Source organism: Leuciscus leuciscus, assembly GCF_965113295.1.
Source record: "Leuciscus leuciscus genome assembly, chromosome: 2".
Classification (NCBI taxonomy): domain Eukaryota; kingdom Metazoa; phylum Chordata; class Actinopteri; order Cypriniformes; family Leuciscidae; genus Leuciscus; species Leuciscus leuciscus.
Window position 1 is genome coordinate 42,384,065 of NC_138726.1, and position 20,592 is coordinate 42,404,656.

The 20,592-nt window shown below is 42.6% G+C and overlaps 1 protein-coding gene and 1 pseudogene across 7 annotated transcripts in view; both read left to right on the top strand.

The window, feature by feature from the left end:
* Positions 1-3,690: 3,690 nt before the first annotated feature.
* The window catches only part of LOC309483997 (adhesion G-protein coupled receptor G5-like), a 40,640-nt gene continuing 23,738 nt past the window's right edge, over positions 3,691-20,592 (top strand). The window contains exons 1-4 of one of the 6 annotated variants that reach the window (XM_082150129.1): positions 3,691-3,850; positions 4,712-4,840; positions 5,038-5,113; positions 5,308-5,754. In XM_082150129.1, the coding sequence (XP_082006255.1) occupies positions 4,811-4,840; positions 5,038-5,113; positions 5,308-5,754 (553 nt within the window). In that variant the 5' untranslated portion in view covers positions 3,691-3,850; positions 4,712-4,810. Of the gene's footprint in view, positions 3,851-4,711; positions 4,841-5,037; positions 5,114-5,307; positions 5,755-20,592 lie in introns of those variants that run through there. The other 5 variants (XM_082150131.1, XM_082150128.1, XM_082150130.1 and 2 more) reach the window with 5 other exon arrangements.
* Positions 6,018-16,445, top strand: LOC309484092 (adhesion G-protein coupled receptor G1-like; annotated as a pseudogene). Its single transcript, XR_014211751.1, has 11 exons — positions 6,018-6,347; positions 6,454-6,568; positions 6,669-6,791; positions 6,872-6,988; positions 7,388-7,430; positions 7,508-7,611; positions 7,891-8,006; positions 8,119-8,378; positions 8,489-8,588; positions 8,674-8,942; positions 16,206-16,445. The product of XR_014211751.1 is annotated as an adhesion G-protein coupled receptor G1-like (transcript).

Below are 20,592 nucleotides of genomic sequence, written 5' to 3' on the forward strand. Positions count from 1 at the left end.
CTTAAAAGAGGCTGAGGTTTTGCTTCTTGAGTGTCAGGTTTCACTAACTGTTTGTTTTTTAATTTGAATGTGTAAGCAATCGTAAAAAAAGAATGTTACATGAACAACGGAAACAATCTGAGAGGCAGAGGAGGAAGAGCATGTGTAAGAGGTGGTGGATGAGGAGGAAGAGGATGAGGACGAGAAAGTCCAAGGTGTGGAGAGAGTTTTCAAGGCTGGATCCGGCACACCAGAGGTTTTTTTTCCTTTGCCTGGCAAGAGACAACTTTGCCTGTAATGTGGACAAAGTCATCAGGCTGGACCCAACAAGAAGACATGATGCTGAGGAAGGATGAATCTCTCATTGACCTTGCAATGAAGTTGCACAACTTTTTTGAGTGTACTGTAACATGCTTTTTATTTACAGTTTTCTTTGACCTTTTGGCCTTTTGCATTTGGACTGCTGTATTTTTAGACATTTAGTATTACACAATATTCAATACAATATGATTGCAGTACATACAGTAATATATTACTAGTTGTGATTTTCTGTAACTATATGCTCTGTATGCTGTGTTCTCCATGTTTAGTGTCTAAAGAATGAGCTGTAGTCAGTGGCGGAGCCAGGATTTTTTCATAGGGGTGGCCAGGCAAGGGCCAGCAACCAGTCTGGGGTGGCACAGAAATCTTAATTATTTTATCATAAAAAATTATTTGACTATAATGTATTGAACTGTTTTAGTGCCTACACAACTGAATAAAGTTAATTTGTACTTAATTGTAATTGAGATAGTGAATTAGGAATCATGGAATACTGAGCGAATTTTATAATTGTTTATTATTACCCACCACCTCATATTAAAATTAATTAAATAGTAATAAAAGGGCACACACTATAGCTAAAGTTCAATTTGCTCAGTAAGCTTGGTTCTGGTTCTCAAAATATCCAATAGCTTGTTCTACATTGCATCTTCATGGATGAGATAACATGCAGATAACTACTGTAGTCCAAAGATTATTCAACCTTCAATGCGTTTTATATAATCAATGAAATCTTCAACCAACTCTGAGTTTGTCAAAAAAAAAAAACCTTCTATATTAGTTGTCAAAATAAATAATTGCAACAGTTCTATCATACCTAAATTAAAAAGGAAAACAAAAGTTCTCTTTTGAATCCCCATGTGCAAGAATGTGAACAAGGCGGAAGTCAACAGCATGTAAAATGTTATGTTTTTCATAATGTAATGTTGCCAGAATGTAAAATTAGTTGTTTTATGGATTTAAAAATTATCCATTTTTGTTTGTCCTTTACAAATTAACGCAAAATGAATGCCTATCGTCTAGTACAAATGCACAGTGCTCACATTTATTTGGACATTAAAACATTATCAGTTTGTGCCTTATATTGTGATCTCACATTGCGATCTCACATAGCAGAATATTTTAATCCAGACACATGTGATGCATATATAACAAATACATGCATGCAGTTTTGACAGCTTTAATCGCCTTTTTGATTCTTACATGAGTTAATTGACGACAGAACTACGTACGGCTACAGCACGCCGCATTTGCGCGTGATGTGCGTATAGGCCTACCGCAAGCACAGCACAACGGCTGTCAGCCGTATGACAGAAAAGTTAGTTTTACTGACATTTGGCCTGACAACTCATCTTACCGAAGATAGCAAGATAGAAGAATATGGACAACGCCCTTCTCTCAGCATCTGACAGAAGTGTCACAAGCTTTCACACACATCTTCTAAAATAAAAGTAGCATCAGAAAAAAAGATAATTACGTTTGTTGTTGACTGCACACTATTCGACTTACTCAAACCGGTCTTGCAACCCACCAGTTGAGAAAGATTGACTCTATATTTACTATGTGCATGCATATCACTGTCTGATGTTCTGCTAAAGCTCATTCGGCACTTGCACATTTCTGCACTCGTTTGACTTGCGCCTGGCGCTGAGGTGAAGTTGGAGTGTGCGTCTGAAAAGTCTCACGTTTTTTGTGGTTTTAAAAAAACGCAATTTTTGTCAATAAAAAAAGAGACAGAAACAGCAGTTGTGAGAGGGGTGGCCAAAGGTGTGGCCAAGCTTAGACCAAGGGTGGCCACTCCCTAGCTCCGCCGATTTGCTGTGTGTATGATCTGCAGGCATTCTTTGATTTTGAGTACAGGTGAAATGGTTTTGAGGCGATTGTTTGATTTTTCCAAAGAAGTCAGTTTTTTAATTTTTTTTTATGTAGCCTAGTTTGAAGTTTTGGTTGTAAGAAAATAGTTGAAGTTTTCAAGAAAATGTGTTTTAGCAATTGTGAAAAAAAATGATTGATAATAAATAGTTATGTTTAGCCTAAATCATAGGCTATGACATTTTGAAATAATTTGTATTAGTTGTTTAGAAATAAGATTTTATTGAATACTTTTCGGTGTAACATAAAAATCTTTTTCAATAGTTTTCTTAGCATGAGTTTTAGTTCAACCCTTCAGGATTAAGAAATTGCCAGAGTTTCCTCCTGGGATTACATAATGTTTTCTTCCTGTAAATGGTTCATCAGAACACCCATCCTTTACACAACATGGACCACCTCCTATTGCTGGACACATCTTATTTTTCCATGCTCTTCATGCTGAAATTATTATAAAGCAGGGACACATAAGAAATATACCACACCTGTACTCCACCCAGCAACTCTTTATCCCAAAATACACACATTTCACACACTCCACTTTCCTTCCAAAGAAGATTAATGGTACATTATCTTCATGAAACACAAGACCAGTACATTATCACAGTCAGGAAACTTCAACTGTGACTTTACTTTTACTTTTTCAAAACCATGACAGAATGGCCACAGAGAGAGAGAGAGAGAGAGAGAGAGAGAGAGAGAGAGAGAGAGAGAGAGAGAACAAGCAGACCATAGCAGGCCAGTTTTCATTGCTTTGAAGTTATTAGTTATTAGTTCTATTAGTTATAAGTTCTGTACATTGTAAGAAATTGAAGTGGACGTCGAAGATCTCAAAAATGAAGTTTATTACACCATAGTAGTGGCAAGGTACACGAAGCACCTTGGGTTCACCGGCGTCAGAATGAACCCCGAACATACCCAATCCTAAACCTTTTATCCTGGTCTTAATGTAAATGAAGTTGCTCTTCTTGCAACAGCTGTGGTCTGTATGTTAATGAAATTGAAACACCCCATGGTCCCTAGTGTCCCACAGAAGGTTCTCTGTTATTCTTTCAAATAAGAACAGCCAAAGGTTAAAGTGATAAGATTGTTTGAAGTCCCTTTAATCAAGATGGTTCTCGATTGCCCTCTGTCACTCCCAAGCTATAGGTGACACCTGTGCCTCTGTGATACTATTTTCATATTACTGAGATTGGATGTAATCGTCTCTATATGATAAGTAAGCTCTTTTAAGTGAAGGAACATTTTGATATATAGATATATTGGAGTTGAAGTGGTCTGGAACAGACGCAGACCATACTTTCTTATAACATGTTCTTAGGTACATTTGGTTGTTATGTGTCACATTAGTTGTTATGTGTCACATTAGAGTGTTGCTCTGCTATTAATAAGAGTTTTAGCTGTGGTCTGAGAGTGTGGTTGAACTGCACACCCTGAGACAGCTTCGTTGAAGTTTGTAAAGTTTCTCACGATCGACTAAGAGGAACGACTTATAGGTAGGGAGACCGGGGACAGTTGCAACAGGGGACGGTTGCAACATGTCATTTTTCTCCAATCAGAAACAAGCTAGAGTGATGACACTCATACTGCACATGCAAAGTTAGACCCTCCACCCACCAAGAAGACAGTAGACATATTCAACATCTGCTGCTGCATTTATTGAACAAAACTTGTTTTGGAGGTATGAAAGTAAATTTTTTCATGAGATATATTTTTGTCATACTGTCCTGAAATTTTGTATGAATTAATCAAAACTTACTTCGTTTGAATTATTGTTTTGTTGACTTCTAAGTGACATGGTTAGCATGTGTCAAAGTCATTGTGTCTAGCAGGAATATGATGTTCTGTCATGGCTGATAGGGTCGGGGACGGTTGCAACAAGTTATAAATTGCATGTTTAATAAAAGTTTGTTGCAAATTGTTAAATTCTTCCTGTCTGACACTGAAATATGGAGAGATTGAATAGCATCTGTAACACCTGCAAACTGAATCGATGTATGCCTATGTTCTACACATGAACAAACAAAACTCAATAACTGTTATTTGATAAATATGACTAAATAAATAAATAATAAGCTACAATAATATTATTGAAATAAATAATACTATAATATTATAGTAGGCCTAAAACAGTTAATATTTTCAGAATTCTTTGCTCATTGAAACAAAAAGCTTAAGTTAATTAATGAAATTTAAGGTATTTTTAACATGTTGCAACCGTCCCTGGGTTGTGTTGCAACCGTCCCCTGGGTCGGGGTCAGTTGCAACATCTGACTTCTTCAATTCAAATAAATACTGTGAACGATATGTTATATATAATCATCTTTAAATGGTATGGGTAATTAGCAGACAGATGCAAGTTTAATATATGTACAAATTTGGTTGGTCTAGTCCAAATAGTCTCTGAGTAATTGAGAGAAATGCAAAAAGTGTTGCAACTGTCCCCGGTCTCCCCCTATTCTATATACAGAGGTAAAGAATCCGTAATTCATTTATTAATTTTCTGCTTTATTTGACCAATAACACGTTTGTTTGTATGCAGCCGTTCTGGTCTCTGATCTTTGTCGTTAACTCACCTTGGAATTTAACAAATTAAATAAGAGTGAGACGAGACACCAGGCAGCAAGAAACAAATCAAGAGATGTGCATCAGGTCACACCCCACAGGCGATGTGAGTTGACTTCATGTTATGCAGAAAGGATACTAATGCTCATGAAATTAATTAGTTATAATAATGGAATTTTATCAAAAAGGTATACACACGTCTATGAAATTTTTGAATTTATATTGAAGCCATTGCTTGACTTAGGGCATGTCATTGAGGACGTTTAATCTCTTCTTAACTGAATTCTCTCTGTTTCTTTTGAGGCACAATTTATGAAGCAGAATCCAAAGACCGCAAGGATGTGGATGATTACCTGTCTTTTTTTCAGTTTTGGTCTGGGTAAGAAAGTGATCACTAAAGAATTCAATAAGAATTTAAGGATAGTAGCAGGAAGAAATATTTAGAAATCAACAAAGCAAAAAAGTTTGCAACTTTTGTATTTGTTTGTTTGTATGTGTTTGTTTGTTTGTTTGTTTGTTTGTTTGTTTGTTTGTTTGTTTTCATCAAATAATTTAATGTTCTTGTCCATTTAGCAACATTAGAGAATGACAGAGACTTTAAGATGTGTGGAATATGGCGCCATGGCAACGCATCCCGAAATCTGGAGTATGATTTAAGAACAGGCTGTGAGAAAATTGAGATTTCAGCAAATGAGAACACACTCTCTATTCGGGGCAGTATCACAGCGAAGTGCACACGATCTTCATCCATTCACCTAGATTCAAACCCTCTTCAAAATCAAAGTAATTTCTGTGTGTTCTGGGATCCGCTGCTGGACCTGCTGATAGTGGAGGTGAATGGGAAGAATCACATTCTGTGTGAACGAAAAGGCCTTCAAGGATCCTGCTGCACTGACCTTGCACAAGAGTACCAGAAAAAGGCCAGTCTGTATGGTATTGTGAAAGGCAGCATCCGTGGTGATATCATCTGGAACGATGTAATGGAAACATATACATTTATAGGGGGTTCAATCAACTGCAGTAAGAACCTTTAATGTAATATGTTCATTTTTGTCAAAGTTTCAGATATAAAAAATTACACTGAGTGAGTTTAGCATTTCTGAGTATGTAATTACTTTGGTTTCAGTATATCTCATCTGTTTTCACACTTATAGAAGAGAAGTTCTGTGATGAGGCAAGTAAGCCAATTATCAGTTCACTAGTTCGCCTGCCCATTCAGCCTTAAAGGTTAACAGAAAACTAACTTGGCTTGCTGTCCTCTGAGGAGGCTCGACTTCATTTGAAATTCATTTTATTTTATTTTGGTAGTTTCACTATTACTTTAGAGTGTTATGAACTGATCTGTTCAATCATGCAGATATCACCTCTTCCTTCCTTGTAAGAGTGCAATCATGATGAGCTTAAGTCTGAGTGAAAAACAGAGGTTGAGCCACAAACAGGAAGCTAAACACACACGCTGCAGTGGCTTTATAAGTTATATGTTCACTTTGATGTAATGCATGGACCAAGTGCATCAATGCATCTTTAATTCATTAATAACATCTTCAAAACTTGCACTTGTGTAATCATGCAATTTTTGCTCCATTCATGTCTGAGTATGTAAGAATAACTTGGTATTGGTAATGCATGGTAATACTTGGTAAATACCTACAGAAAGTAACATTTGAGTATCTGTTATAGTGTGATTAAGTCTGAATGTGTGTTTGTGCGTGTTTGCAGGATAGAAGAAGTAGTGATGAAATCCAATACAATAGGTCGTGTGGATCTACCTTGTGCTCAGGGCACAGTTATTGAGATGGAAGAGGGCTTCAAAGGACTCAATTTAACTCTGCCAGTAAATTACATTCACATTTTTTCAAATAATAGTTCAAATAATCTTTGATTCACAGAAAGGTCTTTTTCTTGCATATGAATAAATATGTTTTGCATTCCAGGCCCCTCCATCTGTAGACCCAAACATGATACCCTCCGTTTATCTTCCCTCTTGCCTGAAATCAACAACAAAGACTAAATCCAAAGTGGTGTGTACTTACTACAAGGAACAGAAATTATTTCAGGTATGACAATTATTTGTCAAGCAGAAATAAATCATGTGGAGCAATGTACAGTATGATACAACAGTATTTGTGATGTATAGGGGGGACCTTCTAATTCAACTCTTCTGGGTGGCATAGTTGGACTCTCTGTAGAGAACGAAACCATCAAAAACCTCCCAGAACCTGTCAAAATCCGGTTCCATCACTCTGCTCTCCCGGTGCGCCTGTTTCTTTGTACATCATCTGTTCTAGAGTCACCATGTCTGTTTAAGTGCCTTACATGTGCTTATCGTGCATATGACATATTATTGACTACTTGCTACTCTTTCTACTTTTCTTTACTCTTTATTGTATTTGTTACTGCACTTATTTGTATTTATTGTTCTGCATATGAAATAGCATGTCACTTTAATATCCCAGTGCCCTCAACTTTGTATTTATATTTGTGTATATGGTTATGTTTACTAAATTTTGTATGGTCCTGTAATGTTACTGTAAATCTGAACCTCTTCACAAGCATTTCAATGCCCAGTTTCCCAAGAGTAAATTGTGCAAATTACAAATAAGTCCTCTTGACTCTTAAAAATATATATTGATGTTTCTATTGCATTCCACAGTCTAACTACTCTAAACAATGTGTTTCATGGGACACAAGAAAAGGTGCGTGTATAGATCTTCAAACTCAACTGGTATCAAATACTGATCGTTCTTCTCAAACTCGTATTCTTTCTGTTTAGACAGTGAAGTAAACTGGAGATCAGAGGGTTGCGAGATGGTTATCATAAGTGTAACAGAGACAGAGTGTCGTTGTAATCACTTTGCTTACGTCACTGTTTTTATGGTGAGCAGCAATTTCATGAGCAGAGAAAAATAATTAATAACATAAATATATAATTCAAATTTTCTTTTGACTATGTGTGTTTTGACTCTGACTGCTGTTAATATTTCTCATTGAGACCCAAAATATTTGAACTCAATCACTTGTAGCCTACTTATTTACTTCATAAATGGTCTTACCTCTTACTAGATTATGTGTATACTATCAAGTTTGGAGTGGGACAACTTGCTTAATGGATTACAGCATATAAAGGATTGTATGTCTATTTCTCCATTTCTTTAGCAAGTGGAACAGAAAGCCACACGACATCTAGAGGCTCCAACATTAATTACCGCTGTGGGCTGTGCCCTGTCTTTAGTTAGCTGTGTGGTTCTCCTCTAATGGCTGTCTAAACGCAGGTAACTAGGACTTCATTGGTACATGGAATGCTTAGTGCATGGCTATTGTGAATCTGCCCAATTGATTATTTCTATTTCTCGTTTTGTCTCCATTGGTTTCCCTGGTCTCCAGAGGAAAGAAAGATCAGTCCTTACTGGTGCATCGTGGGCTGGTGGTGGCAACATTTTTTTTGTGCCTGTGCTTCAGCCTTACCAGTACCCTAGCAAACACTGGAAATGAAACCATTTGTAAGATAACAGGAACCCTTTTGCACTATTCGCTACTCAGCACACTCTGCTGGATGACTGTGGAAATGTTTCACACGGTCTTGTTAGTGTGCTGTGTATTCACCTCAAGTCTTCCTCCATGGGTCTTTTACTTGGCAGGCTTTGGTGAGATAGTTAAATTATAAATGATTATGTCCTAAAAGCCCTTTCAAAAACTGCTAAATTTCCTAATTTTTAATGAAAGTAAATTATTCTATACTTTTTTTCCCCTTTAGGTATTCCAGCTATACTAGTTTGTAGATTGCTCTCTATAGGTATAATTTATGGATTTAGGAATATTATGGCAAGTGAAGATGCCACCGGTCTATATTTTATGTAAGCAGACCTACTTAAGCTGTAATCATGCAGTTTGCGAAAAAAAATATTTTTAAAATTATTATTATTTTATTTTTTTACTTAGATGCTGGATGTTGGATTCTGACAGGAGCAGATTGGCCCATTTCATCATTAATATTGGCTTATTGGCAGTTGTGGTGAGCTCTGGTGCAGTCATGCTTTTTTTTGTGGCTATAAAGATACAGAACCGACCTGAGTGGAGGAAGAACCGCATGGCTTTTCTCAGTATCTGGGGTCTCACTTGTCTGTTTGTCACAACGTGGAGCCTCTTCAACTTTGTCCTTCTCACAGAGGCCACCCTTTCCCTTTTCTGCATTATCAATTCCTGTCAAGGTGAGTTTTTTTTTCCATTAATGCATTAATACTTCATTAAAACATATAAGAAAGATCGATAACACTTTAGAATACTGTTCCTTCATTAATGAATAACTACACAGGAACAAATTTGAGTAATGCACTATTAAAGGGATAGTTCACTCAAAAATGAAAATTGTGTCATGACTTACTCAACCTCGTGTTGTTCTAAACCTGTATGGGTTTCTCTGTTCCGTTGAACACAAAAAAAGATATTTTGAAGAATGTCGGTAACCAAACAGTTGATGGACCCCATTGACTTCCATAGTATTTTTTTTTCCCACTATGGAAGTCAATGGGGTCCATCAACTGTTTGGTTACCGACATTCTTCAAAATATCTTTTTTTGTGTTCAACAGAACAGAGAAACCCATACAGGTTTAGAACAACACGAGGTTGAGTAAGTGATGACACAATTTTCATTTTTGAGTGAACTATCCCTTTAACATTCTAGTAACTACTATTAACTAACAAGAAACTCAAGATGAACAAATTAGTACTAAGTAATAGCGCTCAGTCGAGTGTGGTAGTTCACTGTTAGCTAATCAGGGTAACACTTTATTTTACAGTGTTACATAATTATTTACATATGTTACAGTACATGTACTTACCATAGTAATAACAGTAAATTATGCATAATTACATGCAAATAGCCCTCAACCAAATCCTATTCCTAACCTAACCCTATAGTAAGTACAAGTAGTTACGTAATATTACACAGTACTTAAATGTATAATTACACTGTATCACACTGAGACATTTTTCATGCCTCACTGTCGCTTTTTTCACCTTTGTTGCCATTGGCTTTTGGCTTGCTTAGTTGGGGACATTAAATTTAACATTTAATTTAATATTCAACAATAATATTGATCTGCCTGCATTGACACTATTATACAAGAAGTGAACTGAGCTGGACGTTGACATCACGGTTCCCTTTCAAGGGAACTCCCGTTGCGTCGAAAACTGACGCTATGGGAACGCTTTGCGTGATGACGTCTTGAAGCACATGTAAAATCAGTCCAATGGTGTGGCGGAACGTCAGAGGCGGGTGACGTCACGTACCAGGAAACTATAAAAGCCGGCCCAAAACAGAAAACGAAAGCTTTCTGAGTCTTCAGTTGCGCTCTGTGTGAAATCTGTCTGTATATTTGGTGTTGTCTGTCTATATCACATATATATATATATATTCAGTATGGCGAGCAAGCAGCAGTTTAGAGTGTGTGTCCATCCCTGCCCGCGTTATTTAACGGGAGGTGATACTCACACTCTTTGTGTTGTTTGTTTGGGTGAGGAGCATGCCCAGTCAGCACTCGAGGGTGGTGACTGTGTGCATTGCGACGCGCTTCCATTGCGTTCGCTCCGATCCCGCTTGGCTCGGTTCACGATCGCGATCGCGTTCCCCAGGGCTCTGGTCCCGCCGCTGCCGAGGCACGGCGGCAATCACAGACCTGGGGTTCGCAAATGGATCTATCAGTGGATGTTGAGACGGGCTCTGCCTTATCTCAGCCTCCTTCTGATAGATCCAGTGCCTCTCATCAGGGTGTGGAAGCACGCGTTGCGGTTTCTTCCCCCCCGATGGAGGCACCAATACTGCAATTGTCCAGCTCTGAGGAGTTGGACGTTGTTAGTATTGACGCTGAGTCTGAGGATTCGCCACCTCAGTATCATGCGTGTGAAGAATTGCTTGATGTTATCACTAGAGCTGTCGAGTGATTATCTATTGAGTGGCCAGAAGATAGGCAGGGCGCTCGTTCGAAAAGCAAGCTCGACGAACGTTTCCTGCCATCTCGTGCACAGCCTCAGTGCAGAAGCCTTCCGTTTTTCCCCGATCTCCACACTGAGGTGTCGAGATCGTGGGGGGAAACCAGTGTCATATCGAGTGTATACTGCACAAACATCACACTATTCATCCATTCACAATTATAAAGAGCATGGTTATGGGGAGATGCCGAGGGTGGAAGAGACGCTCGCGAGCTATCTCTCTCCAGCAACGGCATCTTCTCTGAAGGCTCCTGCACTTCCATCCAAGCCAGTAAAAGTTACATCTTCCCTGGTTCATAAAGCTTATGCCGCCGCCGGTCAAGCTGCAGCGTGTTTACATACAATGTCCATAATGCAGGCTTACCAGGCTGAGTTATTGGGTGATTCTGAGGATGGCGGGGGTATTAGTGCTGATACGGTGTCTGAACTGCGTAGAGCCACAGATTTGTCTCTCAGGGCCACCAAGGAGACGGCTAAATCCATCGGCCGCTCTATGGCAGCCCTGGTGGCCACTGAGAGGCCCTGGTGGCCACTGAGAGGCATCTGTGGCTCAACTTAAGTGACATAAAGGACAAAGAAAAACATGTTCTTTTAGATGCACCAGTATCCACGCAAGGGTTATTTGGAGACGCAGTTAATAGTGCTGTAGCGAAGTCACAAGAAGCTTCAAAACAGGCAGCTGCACTTCAGAATCTTCTCCCCCGCCGTTCTTTCTATGAGGCTGCTGAGCGGGAGCAGTCTAAAAAGAGCGCTGAGCACCGCGCCACTCAGAAACAGAGCGTTTCCTCCCGTGCTCCCCCACAAAAATCTCGGGGACACGGAGGGCGCTCTCAAACCCAGCAGTCTTCGAGGGGTAAAACGGATCTGCGGACCGTTATTACCGCCAAGAAGGCTGCTGGGGAAAAGTCCTGATGTCTGAGGGCTCAGGACAAATGAGGGTAGTCCCCCCGAAGCAGAGCGGTTAACACCTCTTTTCACGGTGCCCGTCTCTCTTCGGTGCCCTCAGGGGACCGTTCTGCCAACCCTGCCACCTCTGGTGTTACAGGGCGCAGCGGTCTCCGGCGAGCACATATCTCAAGGTCCACCCGGAAACGTAGTGGCCTCGGGATGCCCACCCCCTCTGAGGAGGGTGCTAGAGCAGTCTGTTTGGTCGTTCCCTGCCGGTGTGCCGTTACAGGGCGACGAACCGACTACTCAACAGCAGGAGAAAAATACGGTGCCGTCTCTCTTCGGTGCCCTCAGGGGACCGTTCTGCCAACCCTGCCGCCTCCGTTGTTACAGGGCGCAGCGGTCTCCGGCGAGCACATATCTCAAGGTCCACCCGGAAACGTAGTGGCCTCGGGATGCCCGCCCCCTCTGAGGAGGGTGCTGGAGCAGTCTGTTTGGTCGTTCCCTGCCGGTGCGCCGTTACAGGGCGACGAACCGACTACTCAACAGCAACAAAATCCAGAAACCAGTCTCGAGAGACTGGTACCTCTAGTAGAATATTTGACAGCGTGGAAGCTACTGTCAAATGTTTCTCGTTGGGTCCTGCAGACCGTGGAAAAGGTTCTGGTTGTGGAACATGAAGTAAACACTCTGTTAGAGAAAGGGGCCATAGAATATGTACCCCCCTCCAACAGGGAAACCGGGTTTTACAGCCGGTACTTCATAGTTCCAAAAAAGGACGGGGGATTGCGTCCCATTTTAGATCTTCGAGTTCTGTACGAGTCAGCCATGCAGCTCAAGTTCAAAATGTTCACCTTGAGACAAATCGTGCCACAGATCAGGTCCGAGGACTGGTTTGTCACGATAGACCTCAAGGACGCATATTCCATCCGTCCGTGCCATTGGAAGTTCCTGAGGTTTGCTTTCGGGGGCAAAGCATACCAATATCGAGTTCTTCCATTCGGCCTGGCTTTATCACCCCGCACTTTCACCAAATGCGTGGATGCAGCTCTGGCGCCTCTGCGCCTCCGGGGTATTCGCATCACGAACTACATCGACGATTGGTTGATTTTAGCTCAGTCGCATTAGATGGCGGTTCAACATCGAGATGTTGTTCTCGCCCATATGAAAGAGTTGGGGTTACGGCTGAACGCCAAGAAGAGTGTGCTTTCTCCATTTTAGAGGACCACTTTTTTAGGCGTGGTTTGGGATTCAGTGTCGATGCAGGCGCGCCTGTCATCGCCACGCTTCGATTCCATCCTGGCAGCTGTGAGAAGTGTAAAGCTAGGCCAGCTACTCACTGTCAAACAGTTCCAGAGACTGTTGGGTTTCATGGCAGCAGCTTCCAACGGGATACCTTTTGGACTGCTGCACATGAGGCCCCTGCAGTGGTGGCTCAGGACCAGAGGGTTTTTCCCCGAGGGGCAACCCATTTCGCACAATCAAGGTCACGCGGTGATGCCTACGTGCCTTGGTTATGTGGAAGAAACCTTGGTTCCTGTCCCAGGGCCCAGTGCTGGGAGCTCCTTGTCGTCGCAAACTGCTAACGACGGATGCTTCCCTCACGGGTTGGGGAGCGATCCTGAGGGTCGCTCATCTCAAGGTCTGTGGGAAGACCATCATCGTTCCTGGCATTCTATAGCCTAGAGATGTTAGCTGTCTTCCGGGCTCTGAGGAGCTTTATCACAGGTCTCAGGGGACACCATGTGTAATACATACGGACAACACGTCGGTAGTCGCCTATATCAAGGGGGTTTGCGCTGGCATGCCATATCCTCTTGTGGTCCCAGGGGAAGTTGCTGTCACTCAAGGCAGCCTACATCCCCGGGGTCCAGAATATAGGAGCAGACACTCTGTCGAGACAGGGGCCGAGGCCCGGGGAATGGTGGCTCCACCCCCGAGGTGGTGGAGCTGATATGGAAATTATAAGTGGATCTGTTTGCGTCTCGAGAGACGTCTCACTGTCCACTTTGGTTCTCCTTCACGCATCCAGCTCCTCTGGGACTGGATGCTATGGTACAGACGTGGCCGAGGCTACGTCTGTACGCCTTTCCCCCAGTTGCTCTGCTCCCGGGAGTTCTGGAAAGAGTTCGCAGGGACCGGGTTTGCCTGCTTTTTATAGCCCCGCGCTGGCCGGGCAGAGTATGGTTTCCCGATCTTGTGTCCCTCCTCGACGGGCATCCTCTGGAGCTACCCGTCAGGAGGGACCTTCTGTCCCAAGCAGGGGGCTCAATATTTCACCCCCGCCCAGAACTGTGGAACCTGTGGGCTTGGCCTCTGAGGGGGCCCAGCTCATAGAGTCAGGTCTCTCAACTGAGGTTGTTGAGACCATTCTACTGTCCAAGCTCCCTCCACGAGGAAACTTTATGCCCTGAACTGAAGAGTATTCACCTCTTTGTGTAGTGACCGTCGGTTGGATCCAGTCAACTGCCCAATTGGTACAGTTCTGGAGTTCCTGCAGGACCGGTTCACTGCAGGTCTGACCCCGTCCACTTTAAAGGTTTATGTGGCGGCCGTAGGTGCTTACCACAGTCCTTTGGGTGGAATGTCTGTGGGGAAAGACCCTTTGGTATCTCGTTTCCCTCGTGGCACTTGGAGGTCCTCCTCCCTTTCGAAATCGGACCAGGAGGTGAATAATTTGCTTTGCCCTGTTCGGGCGTTAGACGCGTATGTCCACAGAGCTGCCCTGTGGCGTAAAAGTGACTTTTGCTCCCCTAACAAGGGAGGTCCAGTGTCTAAGCAAAGGATGAGCAAGTGGGTGGTTGAGACTATCTCACTGGCTTATGAGGCGGCTGGACAGCCTTCTCCTTTGGCTGTCCGGTCGCTCTCTACTAGGAGTATGGCGGCCTCTAAGGCCCTTATATCAGGAGTATCGTTACAGGACGTCTGTGATGCGGCAGGCTGGTCCTCACCGCACACCTTCGTCAGGTTCTACTCTCTGGATTTAGACTCTACTCCAGGGTCTCATGTTTTGTCTTCTTAGTGCTGCTCACATGATTACACACAGGACAGACATTTGTAGCTATGGAGGCGTTGGTATAGACGTTCCCATAGCGTCAGTTTTCGACGCAACGGGAGTTCCCTTGAAAGGGAACGCCTCGGTTACGACTGTAACCTCGGTTCCCTGAAGAGGGAACGAGCGTTGCGTCGCCCTGCCATATCTCCTTCATGCCTGTCAGCTCGACTTCAGACTTTTACGAAGCTTTCGTTTTCTGTTTTGGGCCGGCTTTTATAGTTTCCTGGTACGTGACGTCACCCGCCTCTGACGTTCCGCCACACCATTGGACTGATTTTACATGTGCTTCAAGACGTCATCACGCAAAGCGTTCCCATAGCGTCAGTTTTCGACGCAACGCTCGTTCCCTCTTCAGGGAACCGAGGTTACAGTCGTAACCGAGGCGTTTTCTCCAGAGCGGCTATATATAAATGAACTAAATAACTTTTTTACAACAAAATGAAACATCACTGAACTTACTTAAGCTGGACTGACGCTATTTTCTTCTGGAAACAAACTTTGCTGCATTTTCCTGTTATCTCTGTAAAGCTGCTTTGAAACAATCTGTATTGTAAAAAGCACTATATAAATAAATGTGACTTGACATGACTACAAGAACTACTATATACAGGTTCATAATTAATATTAATAATGCATAATGTATAATATAAGGTAATGGTAACTCATTAGTAATTAATCAAGTGTTAATACATCCTTTAAAGGATCTACTAATCATTTGAACCAGTATTCTAAAGTAAAAAGCTTATTAACCTAATATTAACCTAAGTCATTGTAAGCTTTTGAGGTTTTTGTAAGGTTTTGGATAGTAATGACTCATGTGTTACTACATCTTTCTAAAGGAACTACTCATTATTTGGATCAGTATTAAGTGAAGATCATGGCAACACACTAGTAATGACTATTCAAAATCTTACAAAAATCTCAAAAGCTTACAATGACTTCAGTAAATATTAGGTAGTTATCATGTTTTTCACTTTAGAATACTGATCCAAATAATTAGTAATTCCTTTAGAAGGATGTAGTAGCACTTGAGTCATTACTGGTGAGTTACCTTTACATTTTATGATAAATTATGCATTATTCATATTCATTATGAACCTGTATATAGTAGTTCTCTGGGAGGTATGAAAAAACTAGCTAATAGTGAACCACCACATTCAACTGAGTGCTATTACTTACTAATTTGTTAATCAGAGTTTCTTGTTAGTTAATTGTAGTTACTAGAATGTTAATAGTGCGTTACTCAAATTTGTTCCTGTGTAGTTATTCATTAATGAAGGAACATATTCTAAAGTGTTTCCGAAAGATAAAATACTGGCCTTGTCAAGGTTATTGCGTCAATGTGACATAATATAATCAAATAGGAACAGTAAGTTCCTGTACGTTTTTTTTCTTTGCAAGCTTGTTTCAGAAAGCTTGCGTGGAACTTATTAGGTCCATTGATAATGCATGCAAATGAGTTAAGAAGCCTTTTAGAGTTATAATTCTCAATCATTGATTATAATCTATATAATAATCAATGTTTCTGTATCTAAACAGGATGTTTTCTCATGCTGCGATACTATACTCTTGAATGGATGAAAAAGAGATGTGAATTGAGTTTGGATGGGGGCAGTACAGGATCTGTTATGTTACAGTGCAGAGATGGTGTGTTTATAAGTGAGTAGGCCTATACTGCGTCGAATGCTCTCATCCTGTAGGTCATAATATTCAATGTTTCTCAGATGACATTATGCTCCAGAACACAGTCTAGGGAATAAAACATAAATGCTCCACGTATTATGCTGTGTTTTATTTAAAAAATTTTTTATCTTATTATTTGTGTGAAAGTAATAGCTTCATTTTTTTTCAAGAAAGTCTTCAGCAATTTTTGTGTAAATCTGCTGTATGTAATCTTTGAGTTTGTATATTTGAAGTTACAGTAATGAAAACATTTTTTTAACAATATTTGCACTATATTCCCTGAGCTTTTTAAAAAATATTTTCAAACTATTTTTAATAGAAATTATATTTTTATATTTTAATAATTTTTGCTGATCTGATCTTTTAAAAATATTCACAAAATATTTTCTAATCTAAATTATATTTTTATATTTTAAGAGCTTTGTGATTGTGTAGTATGATTAACAAAAACCTGAATATTCCATTGGGTGTTCTCTTTGGTTTCTTTCTTAAGCTTTCTCTTTGTGGCACATATCGACTGGCTCGGAATTGTATTGCTTTTTGTGTGAAAACGCTAGTTACGTATGTAACTGTGGTTCTGTGAATTCCGGATGACCGCCAGAGGCAGTGCAGAGCACTAGTGGATAATCGCTGCGCCAGCTAGATAGATCGAGAAGAATATAACAACAAAGTCACGTCATGACGCAGACCGAGACGCGAGGATATAAACCACAGTGACTCGGTGCCCAGCCTCAGAATGCTTTCTCGCGCATTCCGAGTGACGAGGGACTCTGGCGGTCATCCGGAATTCACAGAACCACAGTTACATACGTAACTAGCGTTCTGTTTCATTCCTACTGACCGCCAGAGGCAGTGCAGAGCACTAGTGGATGACGCATATCAACACAGTCATGAGGAATGCCACCCACTTGCAACATCAGGGTTGCTCCAGAAGGACTGCAGAGCTCACATCATGGGAAGCAGCCACGTTAACCTTGTAGAACCGCGCGAAGGTACATGGAGAAGGCCAGGTAGCAGCTTCGCAGACATCCGCCAAGGAAACTCCCCGTAAAGTGGCCCAAGACGAAGACACAGCCCTAGTGGAGTGACAAGTAACACCCACTGGTAAGGGTTGATGAGATTTATTATACGCCAACTTTATCGTCTCGACAATCCAGCGTGATAGCCTCTGTTTGGATAAAGATGCACCCTTGCGTACCTCACCATAACAGACAAATAACTGATCTGTCTGTCTGAAAGAAGCAGTAGACTTAACATAGCACTTTAAAGCTCGTACAGGACACAGAAGATGAGACCTCCCCCCATCTGTATCTGAGTGATTGAAAGGCGGCTGAAAAGCAGCCAGATGAATAGACTGATTCACAAATTGTGGTAACAAAACTTTAGGGAGAAAGGCTGGATTAGGCCGAAGAATGACCCCAGAATCCTCTGGTAACCAACGTAAACACAATTCACTCACTGACAAGGCATGAAGTTCACCAACACGTTTAGTGGAAACAACGGCCAACAAAAAAGACACTTTTAAGGACAACCACTTAATATCTGCCACAGCTAACGGCTCAAATGGTGGTGTACAAAGGGACTAGCGGTAAGTCCCACACAGGAAAAGGAGTAGAACGAACTGGCTTTAAACGCCTCGCTCCCTTCAGAAAACTACAAACAAGGTTATGAGACCCAAGGGAAGCACCAGCAACCGGGTCATGATAAGCAGATATGGCAGCAACGTAAACTTTTAAAGTGGAGGCCGCCCTGTTGTCGTCAAATAGATGCTGCAAAAAACTCAAAACTGTCGGCACAGTACAGTTAACTGGGTCAATTCCTTGATCCCCGCACCAAGAAGAAAATATCCTCCAACGAGCAGCATAAAGCTGTCGTGTCGAAGGAGCCCTAGCGTTGCCGATAGTGTTCACTACTGCTGGTTCACAATCCATTAACTGTGATCTGGACCCAAGGGCCAAACCCAGAGCTGAAGACGAGTTGGATCTGGGTGCCAAACACGGCCGTGCATCTGAGAAAGAAGGTCCCGTCTGGTGGGAAGCTGCCATGGTTCGCCTTGTAACAGACTCAGAAGGAGAGGAAACCATAGCCTGGATGGCCATCGAGGTGCCACTAAAAGCACCCTGTGCTTGTTTAGGAATATACGATGTAATGTTTCCCACAGAAGTGGAAATGGAGGGAATGCATACAACAGGCAACTCGGCCACTCGTGGGCTAATGCATCCTGTCCCAATGGGCTGGACGCCTCGGCTCTCGCGAACCACCAGCGGCAATGAGTGGTCATTTCCGATGCAAACAGGTCTACCTCTGCCTTGCCAAACCGTTGCCAAATCAACTGTACTACATCCGGGTGAAGTCTCCATTCCCCCGGGAGCAGCAGATCCCTGGACAGAGCATCCGCCACTTGATTGTCCAATCCCGGGAGATGAACTGCCCTTAATGAGGCCAGCCGGCCCTGAGACCATGTGAGGATCTTGCGAGTTAGCAGTAAAGACGCAAGAGACCTGGTGCCGCCCTGATGATTCAAATGAAAGACTGTCGACGTGTTGTCGGACCGGACAAGCACATGACGACCCATCAGGTTTGGTAAGAAGTGTTGTAGAGCCAAGTACACTGCCTTCAACTCCAAGACGTTGATATGTTCTAAGGCCTCCCTGGGTGACCAGTGATCACCAATTCCCCTCTGGTTCCAAGTTGCCCCCCATCCTGTTAGTGAAGCATCGGTCGTGATCACTTCCCGACGGGAGGACACCACCCCTAGAGGCACACCGGCTTTCAGAAATGTTACCTTTTTCCAGGGTTTCAATGCACGGACACAGGCAGGCGAAATGACAATCATGCAATGGCGATGTCTCGCTGAATCTAGCCCTAAGCTGTTGCTCCACCTCTGAAGAGGCCTGAGGTGAAGCAAGCCCAAGGGGATCACGGATGTTGCGGCGGCTAACATCCCCATTAGTTGCAGAAGGACACCATAAGGAAGTTTTGTCCCCTGACCGAAACGAGTCAGTAACTGACAAATATTGTCTGTTCGTGCGTGAGACAATGTGGCAGACATTGTGATTGAATTGAGTGTTATTCCTATGAAGGTTATGGTCTGTTCTGGGACCAGGTGACTCTTTGTGTCGTTCACAGTAAGGCCCAACCTCTGGATATGCTCCAGCACAATCCTGGTGTTGTGTAACGCATGTCGTCTTGTTGTGGCGCAGAGCAGCCAATCGTCTAAGTAGGGCAGAATCCTCATGCCCTTGGACCAAAGAGGAGTCAGGGCCGCAGTCATGCATCTTGTGAAAACACGAGGAGCCAGAGATAGACCGAATGGTAGAACTCTGAACTGATAGGCTTGATTCTGAAAGCTGAATCTTAGGAACTTCCTGTGGTGGGGAGCAACGGGAACATGGAAGTAAGCGTGCTTCAAGTCCACACTCACAAACCAGTCTCCTTTCGTCACAGATCGAAGAACGTCGACTGTGCATAACATTTGGAAAGGAAGAGACTTTAAGAACACATTTAGGCGTCTCAGGTCCAGAACTGGACGAAAACCGCCATCTTTCTTTGGAACAAGGAAGTACGTGGAGTAAAACCCGTCCCTCTGACTGAGGGGAAGAACTTTTTCTATGGCTCCTTTCAGTAACAGTGAATGAATTTCTAAGGAAAGGGACATTGAACTGGTTACATCTTTGACAACTGTCGGAAAGATTCCTGAAAACTTGGGAGGCCGGCGTCGGAATTGCAGAGTGTATCCCCTGCTCAAAGTCGCCAGAACCCAGGGGTCGGACACTGAATTTTCCCAGTAATGTAGATGCTGCACAGTGAAACGACCGACCGCCGGCCCCATAGCTTCAGGGTTTTTGGCCTCTGCCTTTAGGACCTGTGGGGGGGCGCTGACGTGGTCTCCCCTGCTGGTGACGGTGAAAAGGGCGGCGTCCCTGGGCCTCCTCAGCCCCTCTATGCCGCTGTGGAGCCTGAAGCTGAGAAACGTTCTGCTGTCGCACTCGATGCTCCGAGCTCGGATAGCGTGGGTGAGCCGGAGTTAGAGGCATTCTAAAAGGTGGTGCTCGTGGAACCTGAGTCAGTTGTCGTGTGGCTTCTGACAACTTCATTCTCTTCTCCAATACCTCAGAAACATTGGTGCCAAAGAGATGTCCTGGTACAATTGGCAGTTCTCTCAGTGTCTTCTTACAATCTTCAGGTAACCTTGCCTGAGCAAGCCATACCTGATGCCGGGCTGTTAGAAGGGTCGCTGAAA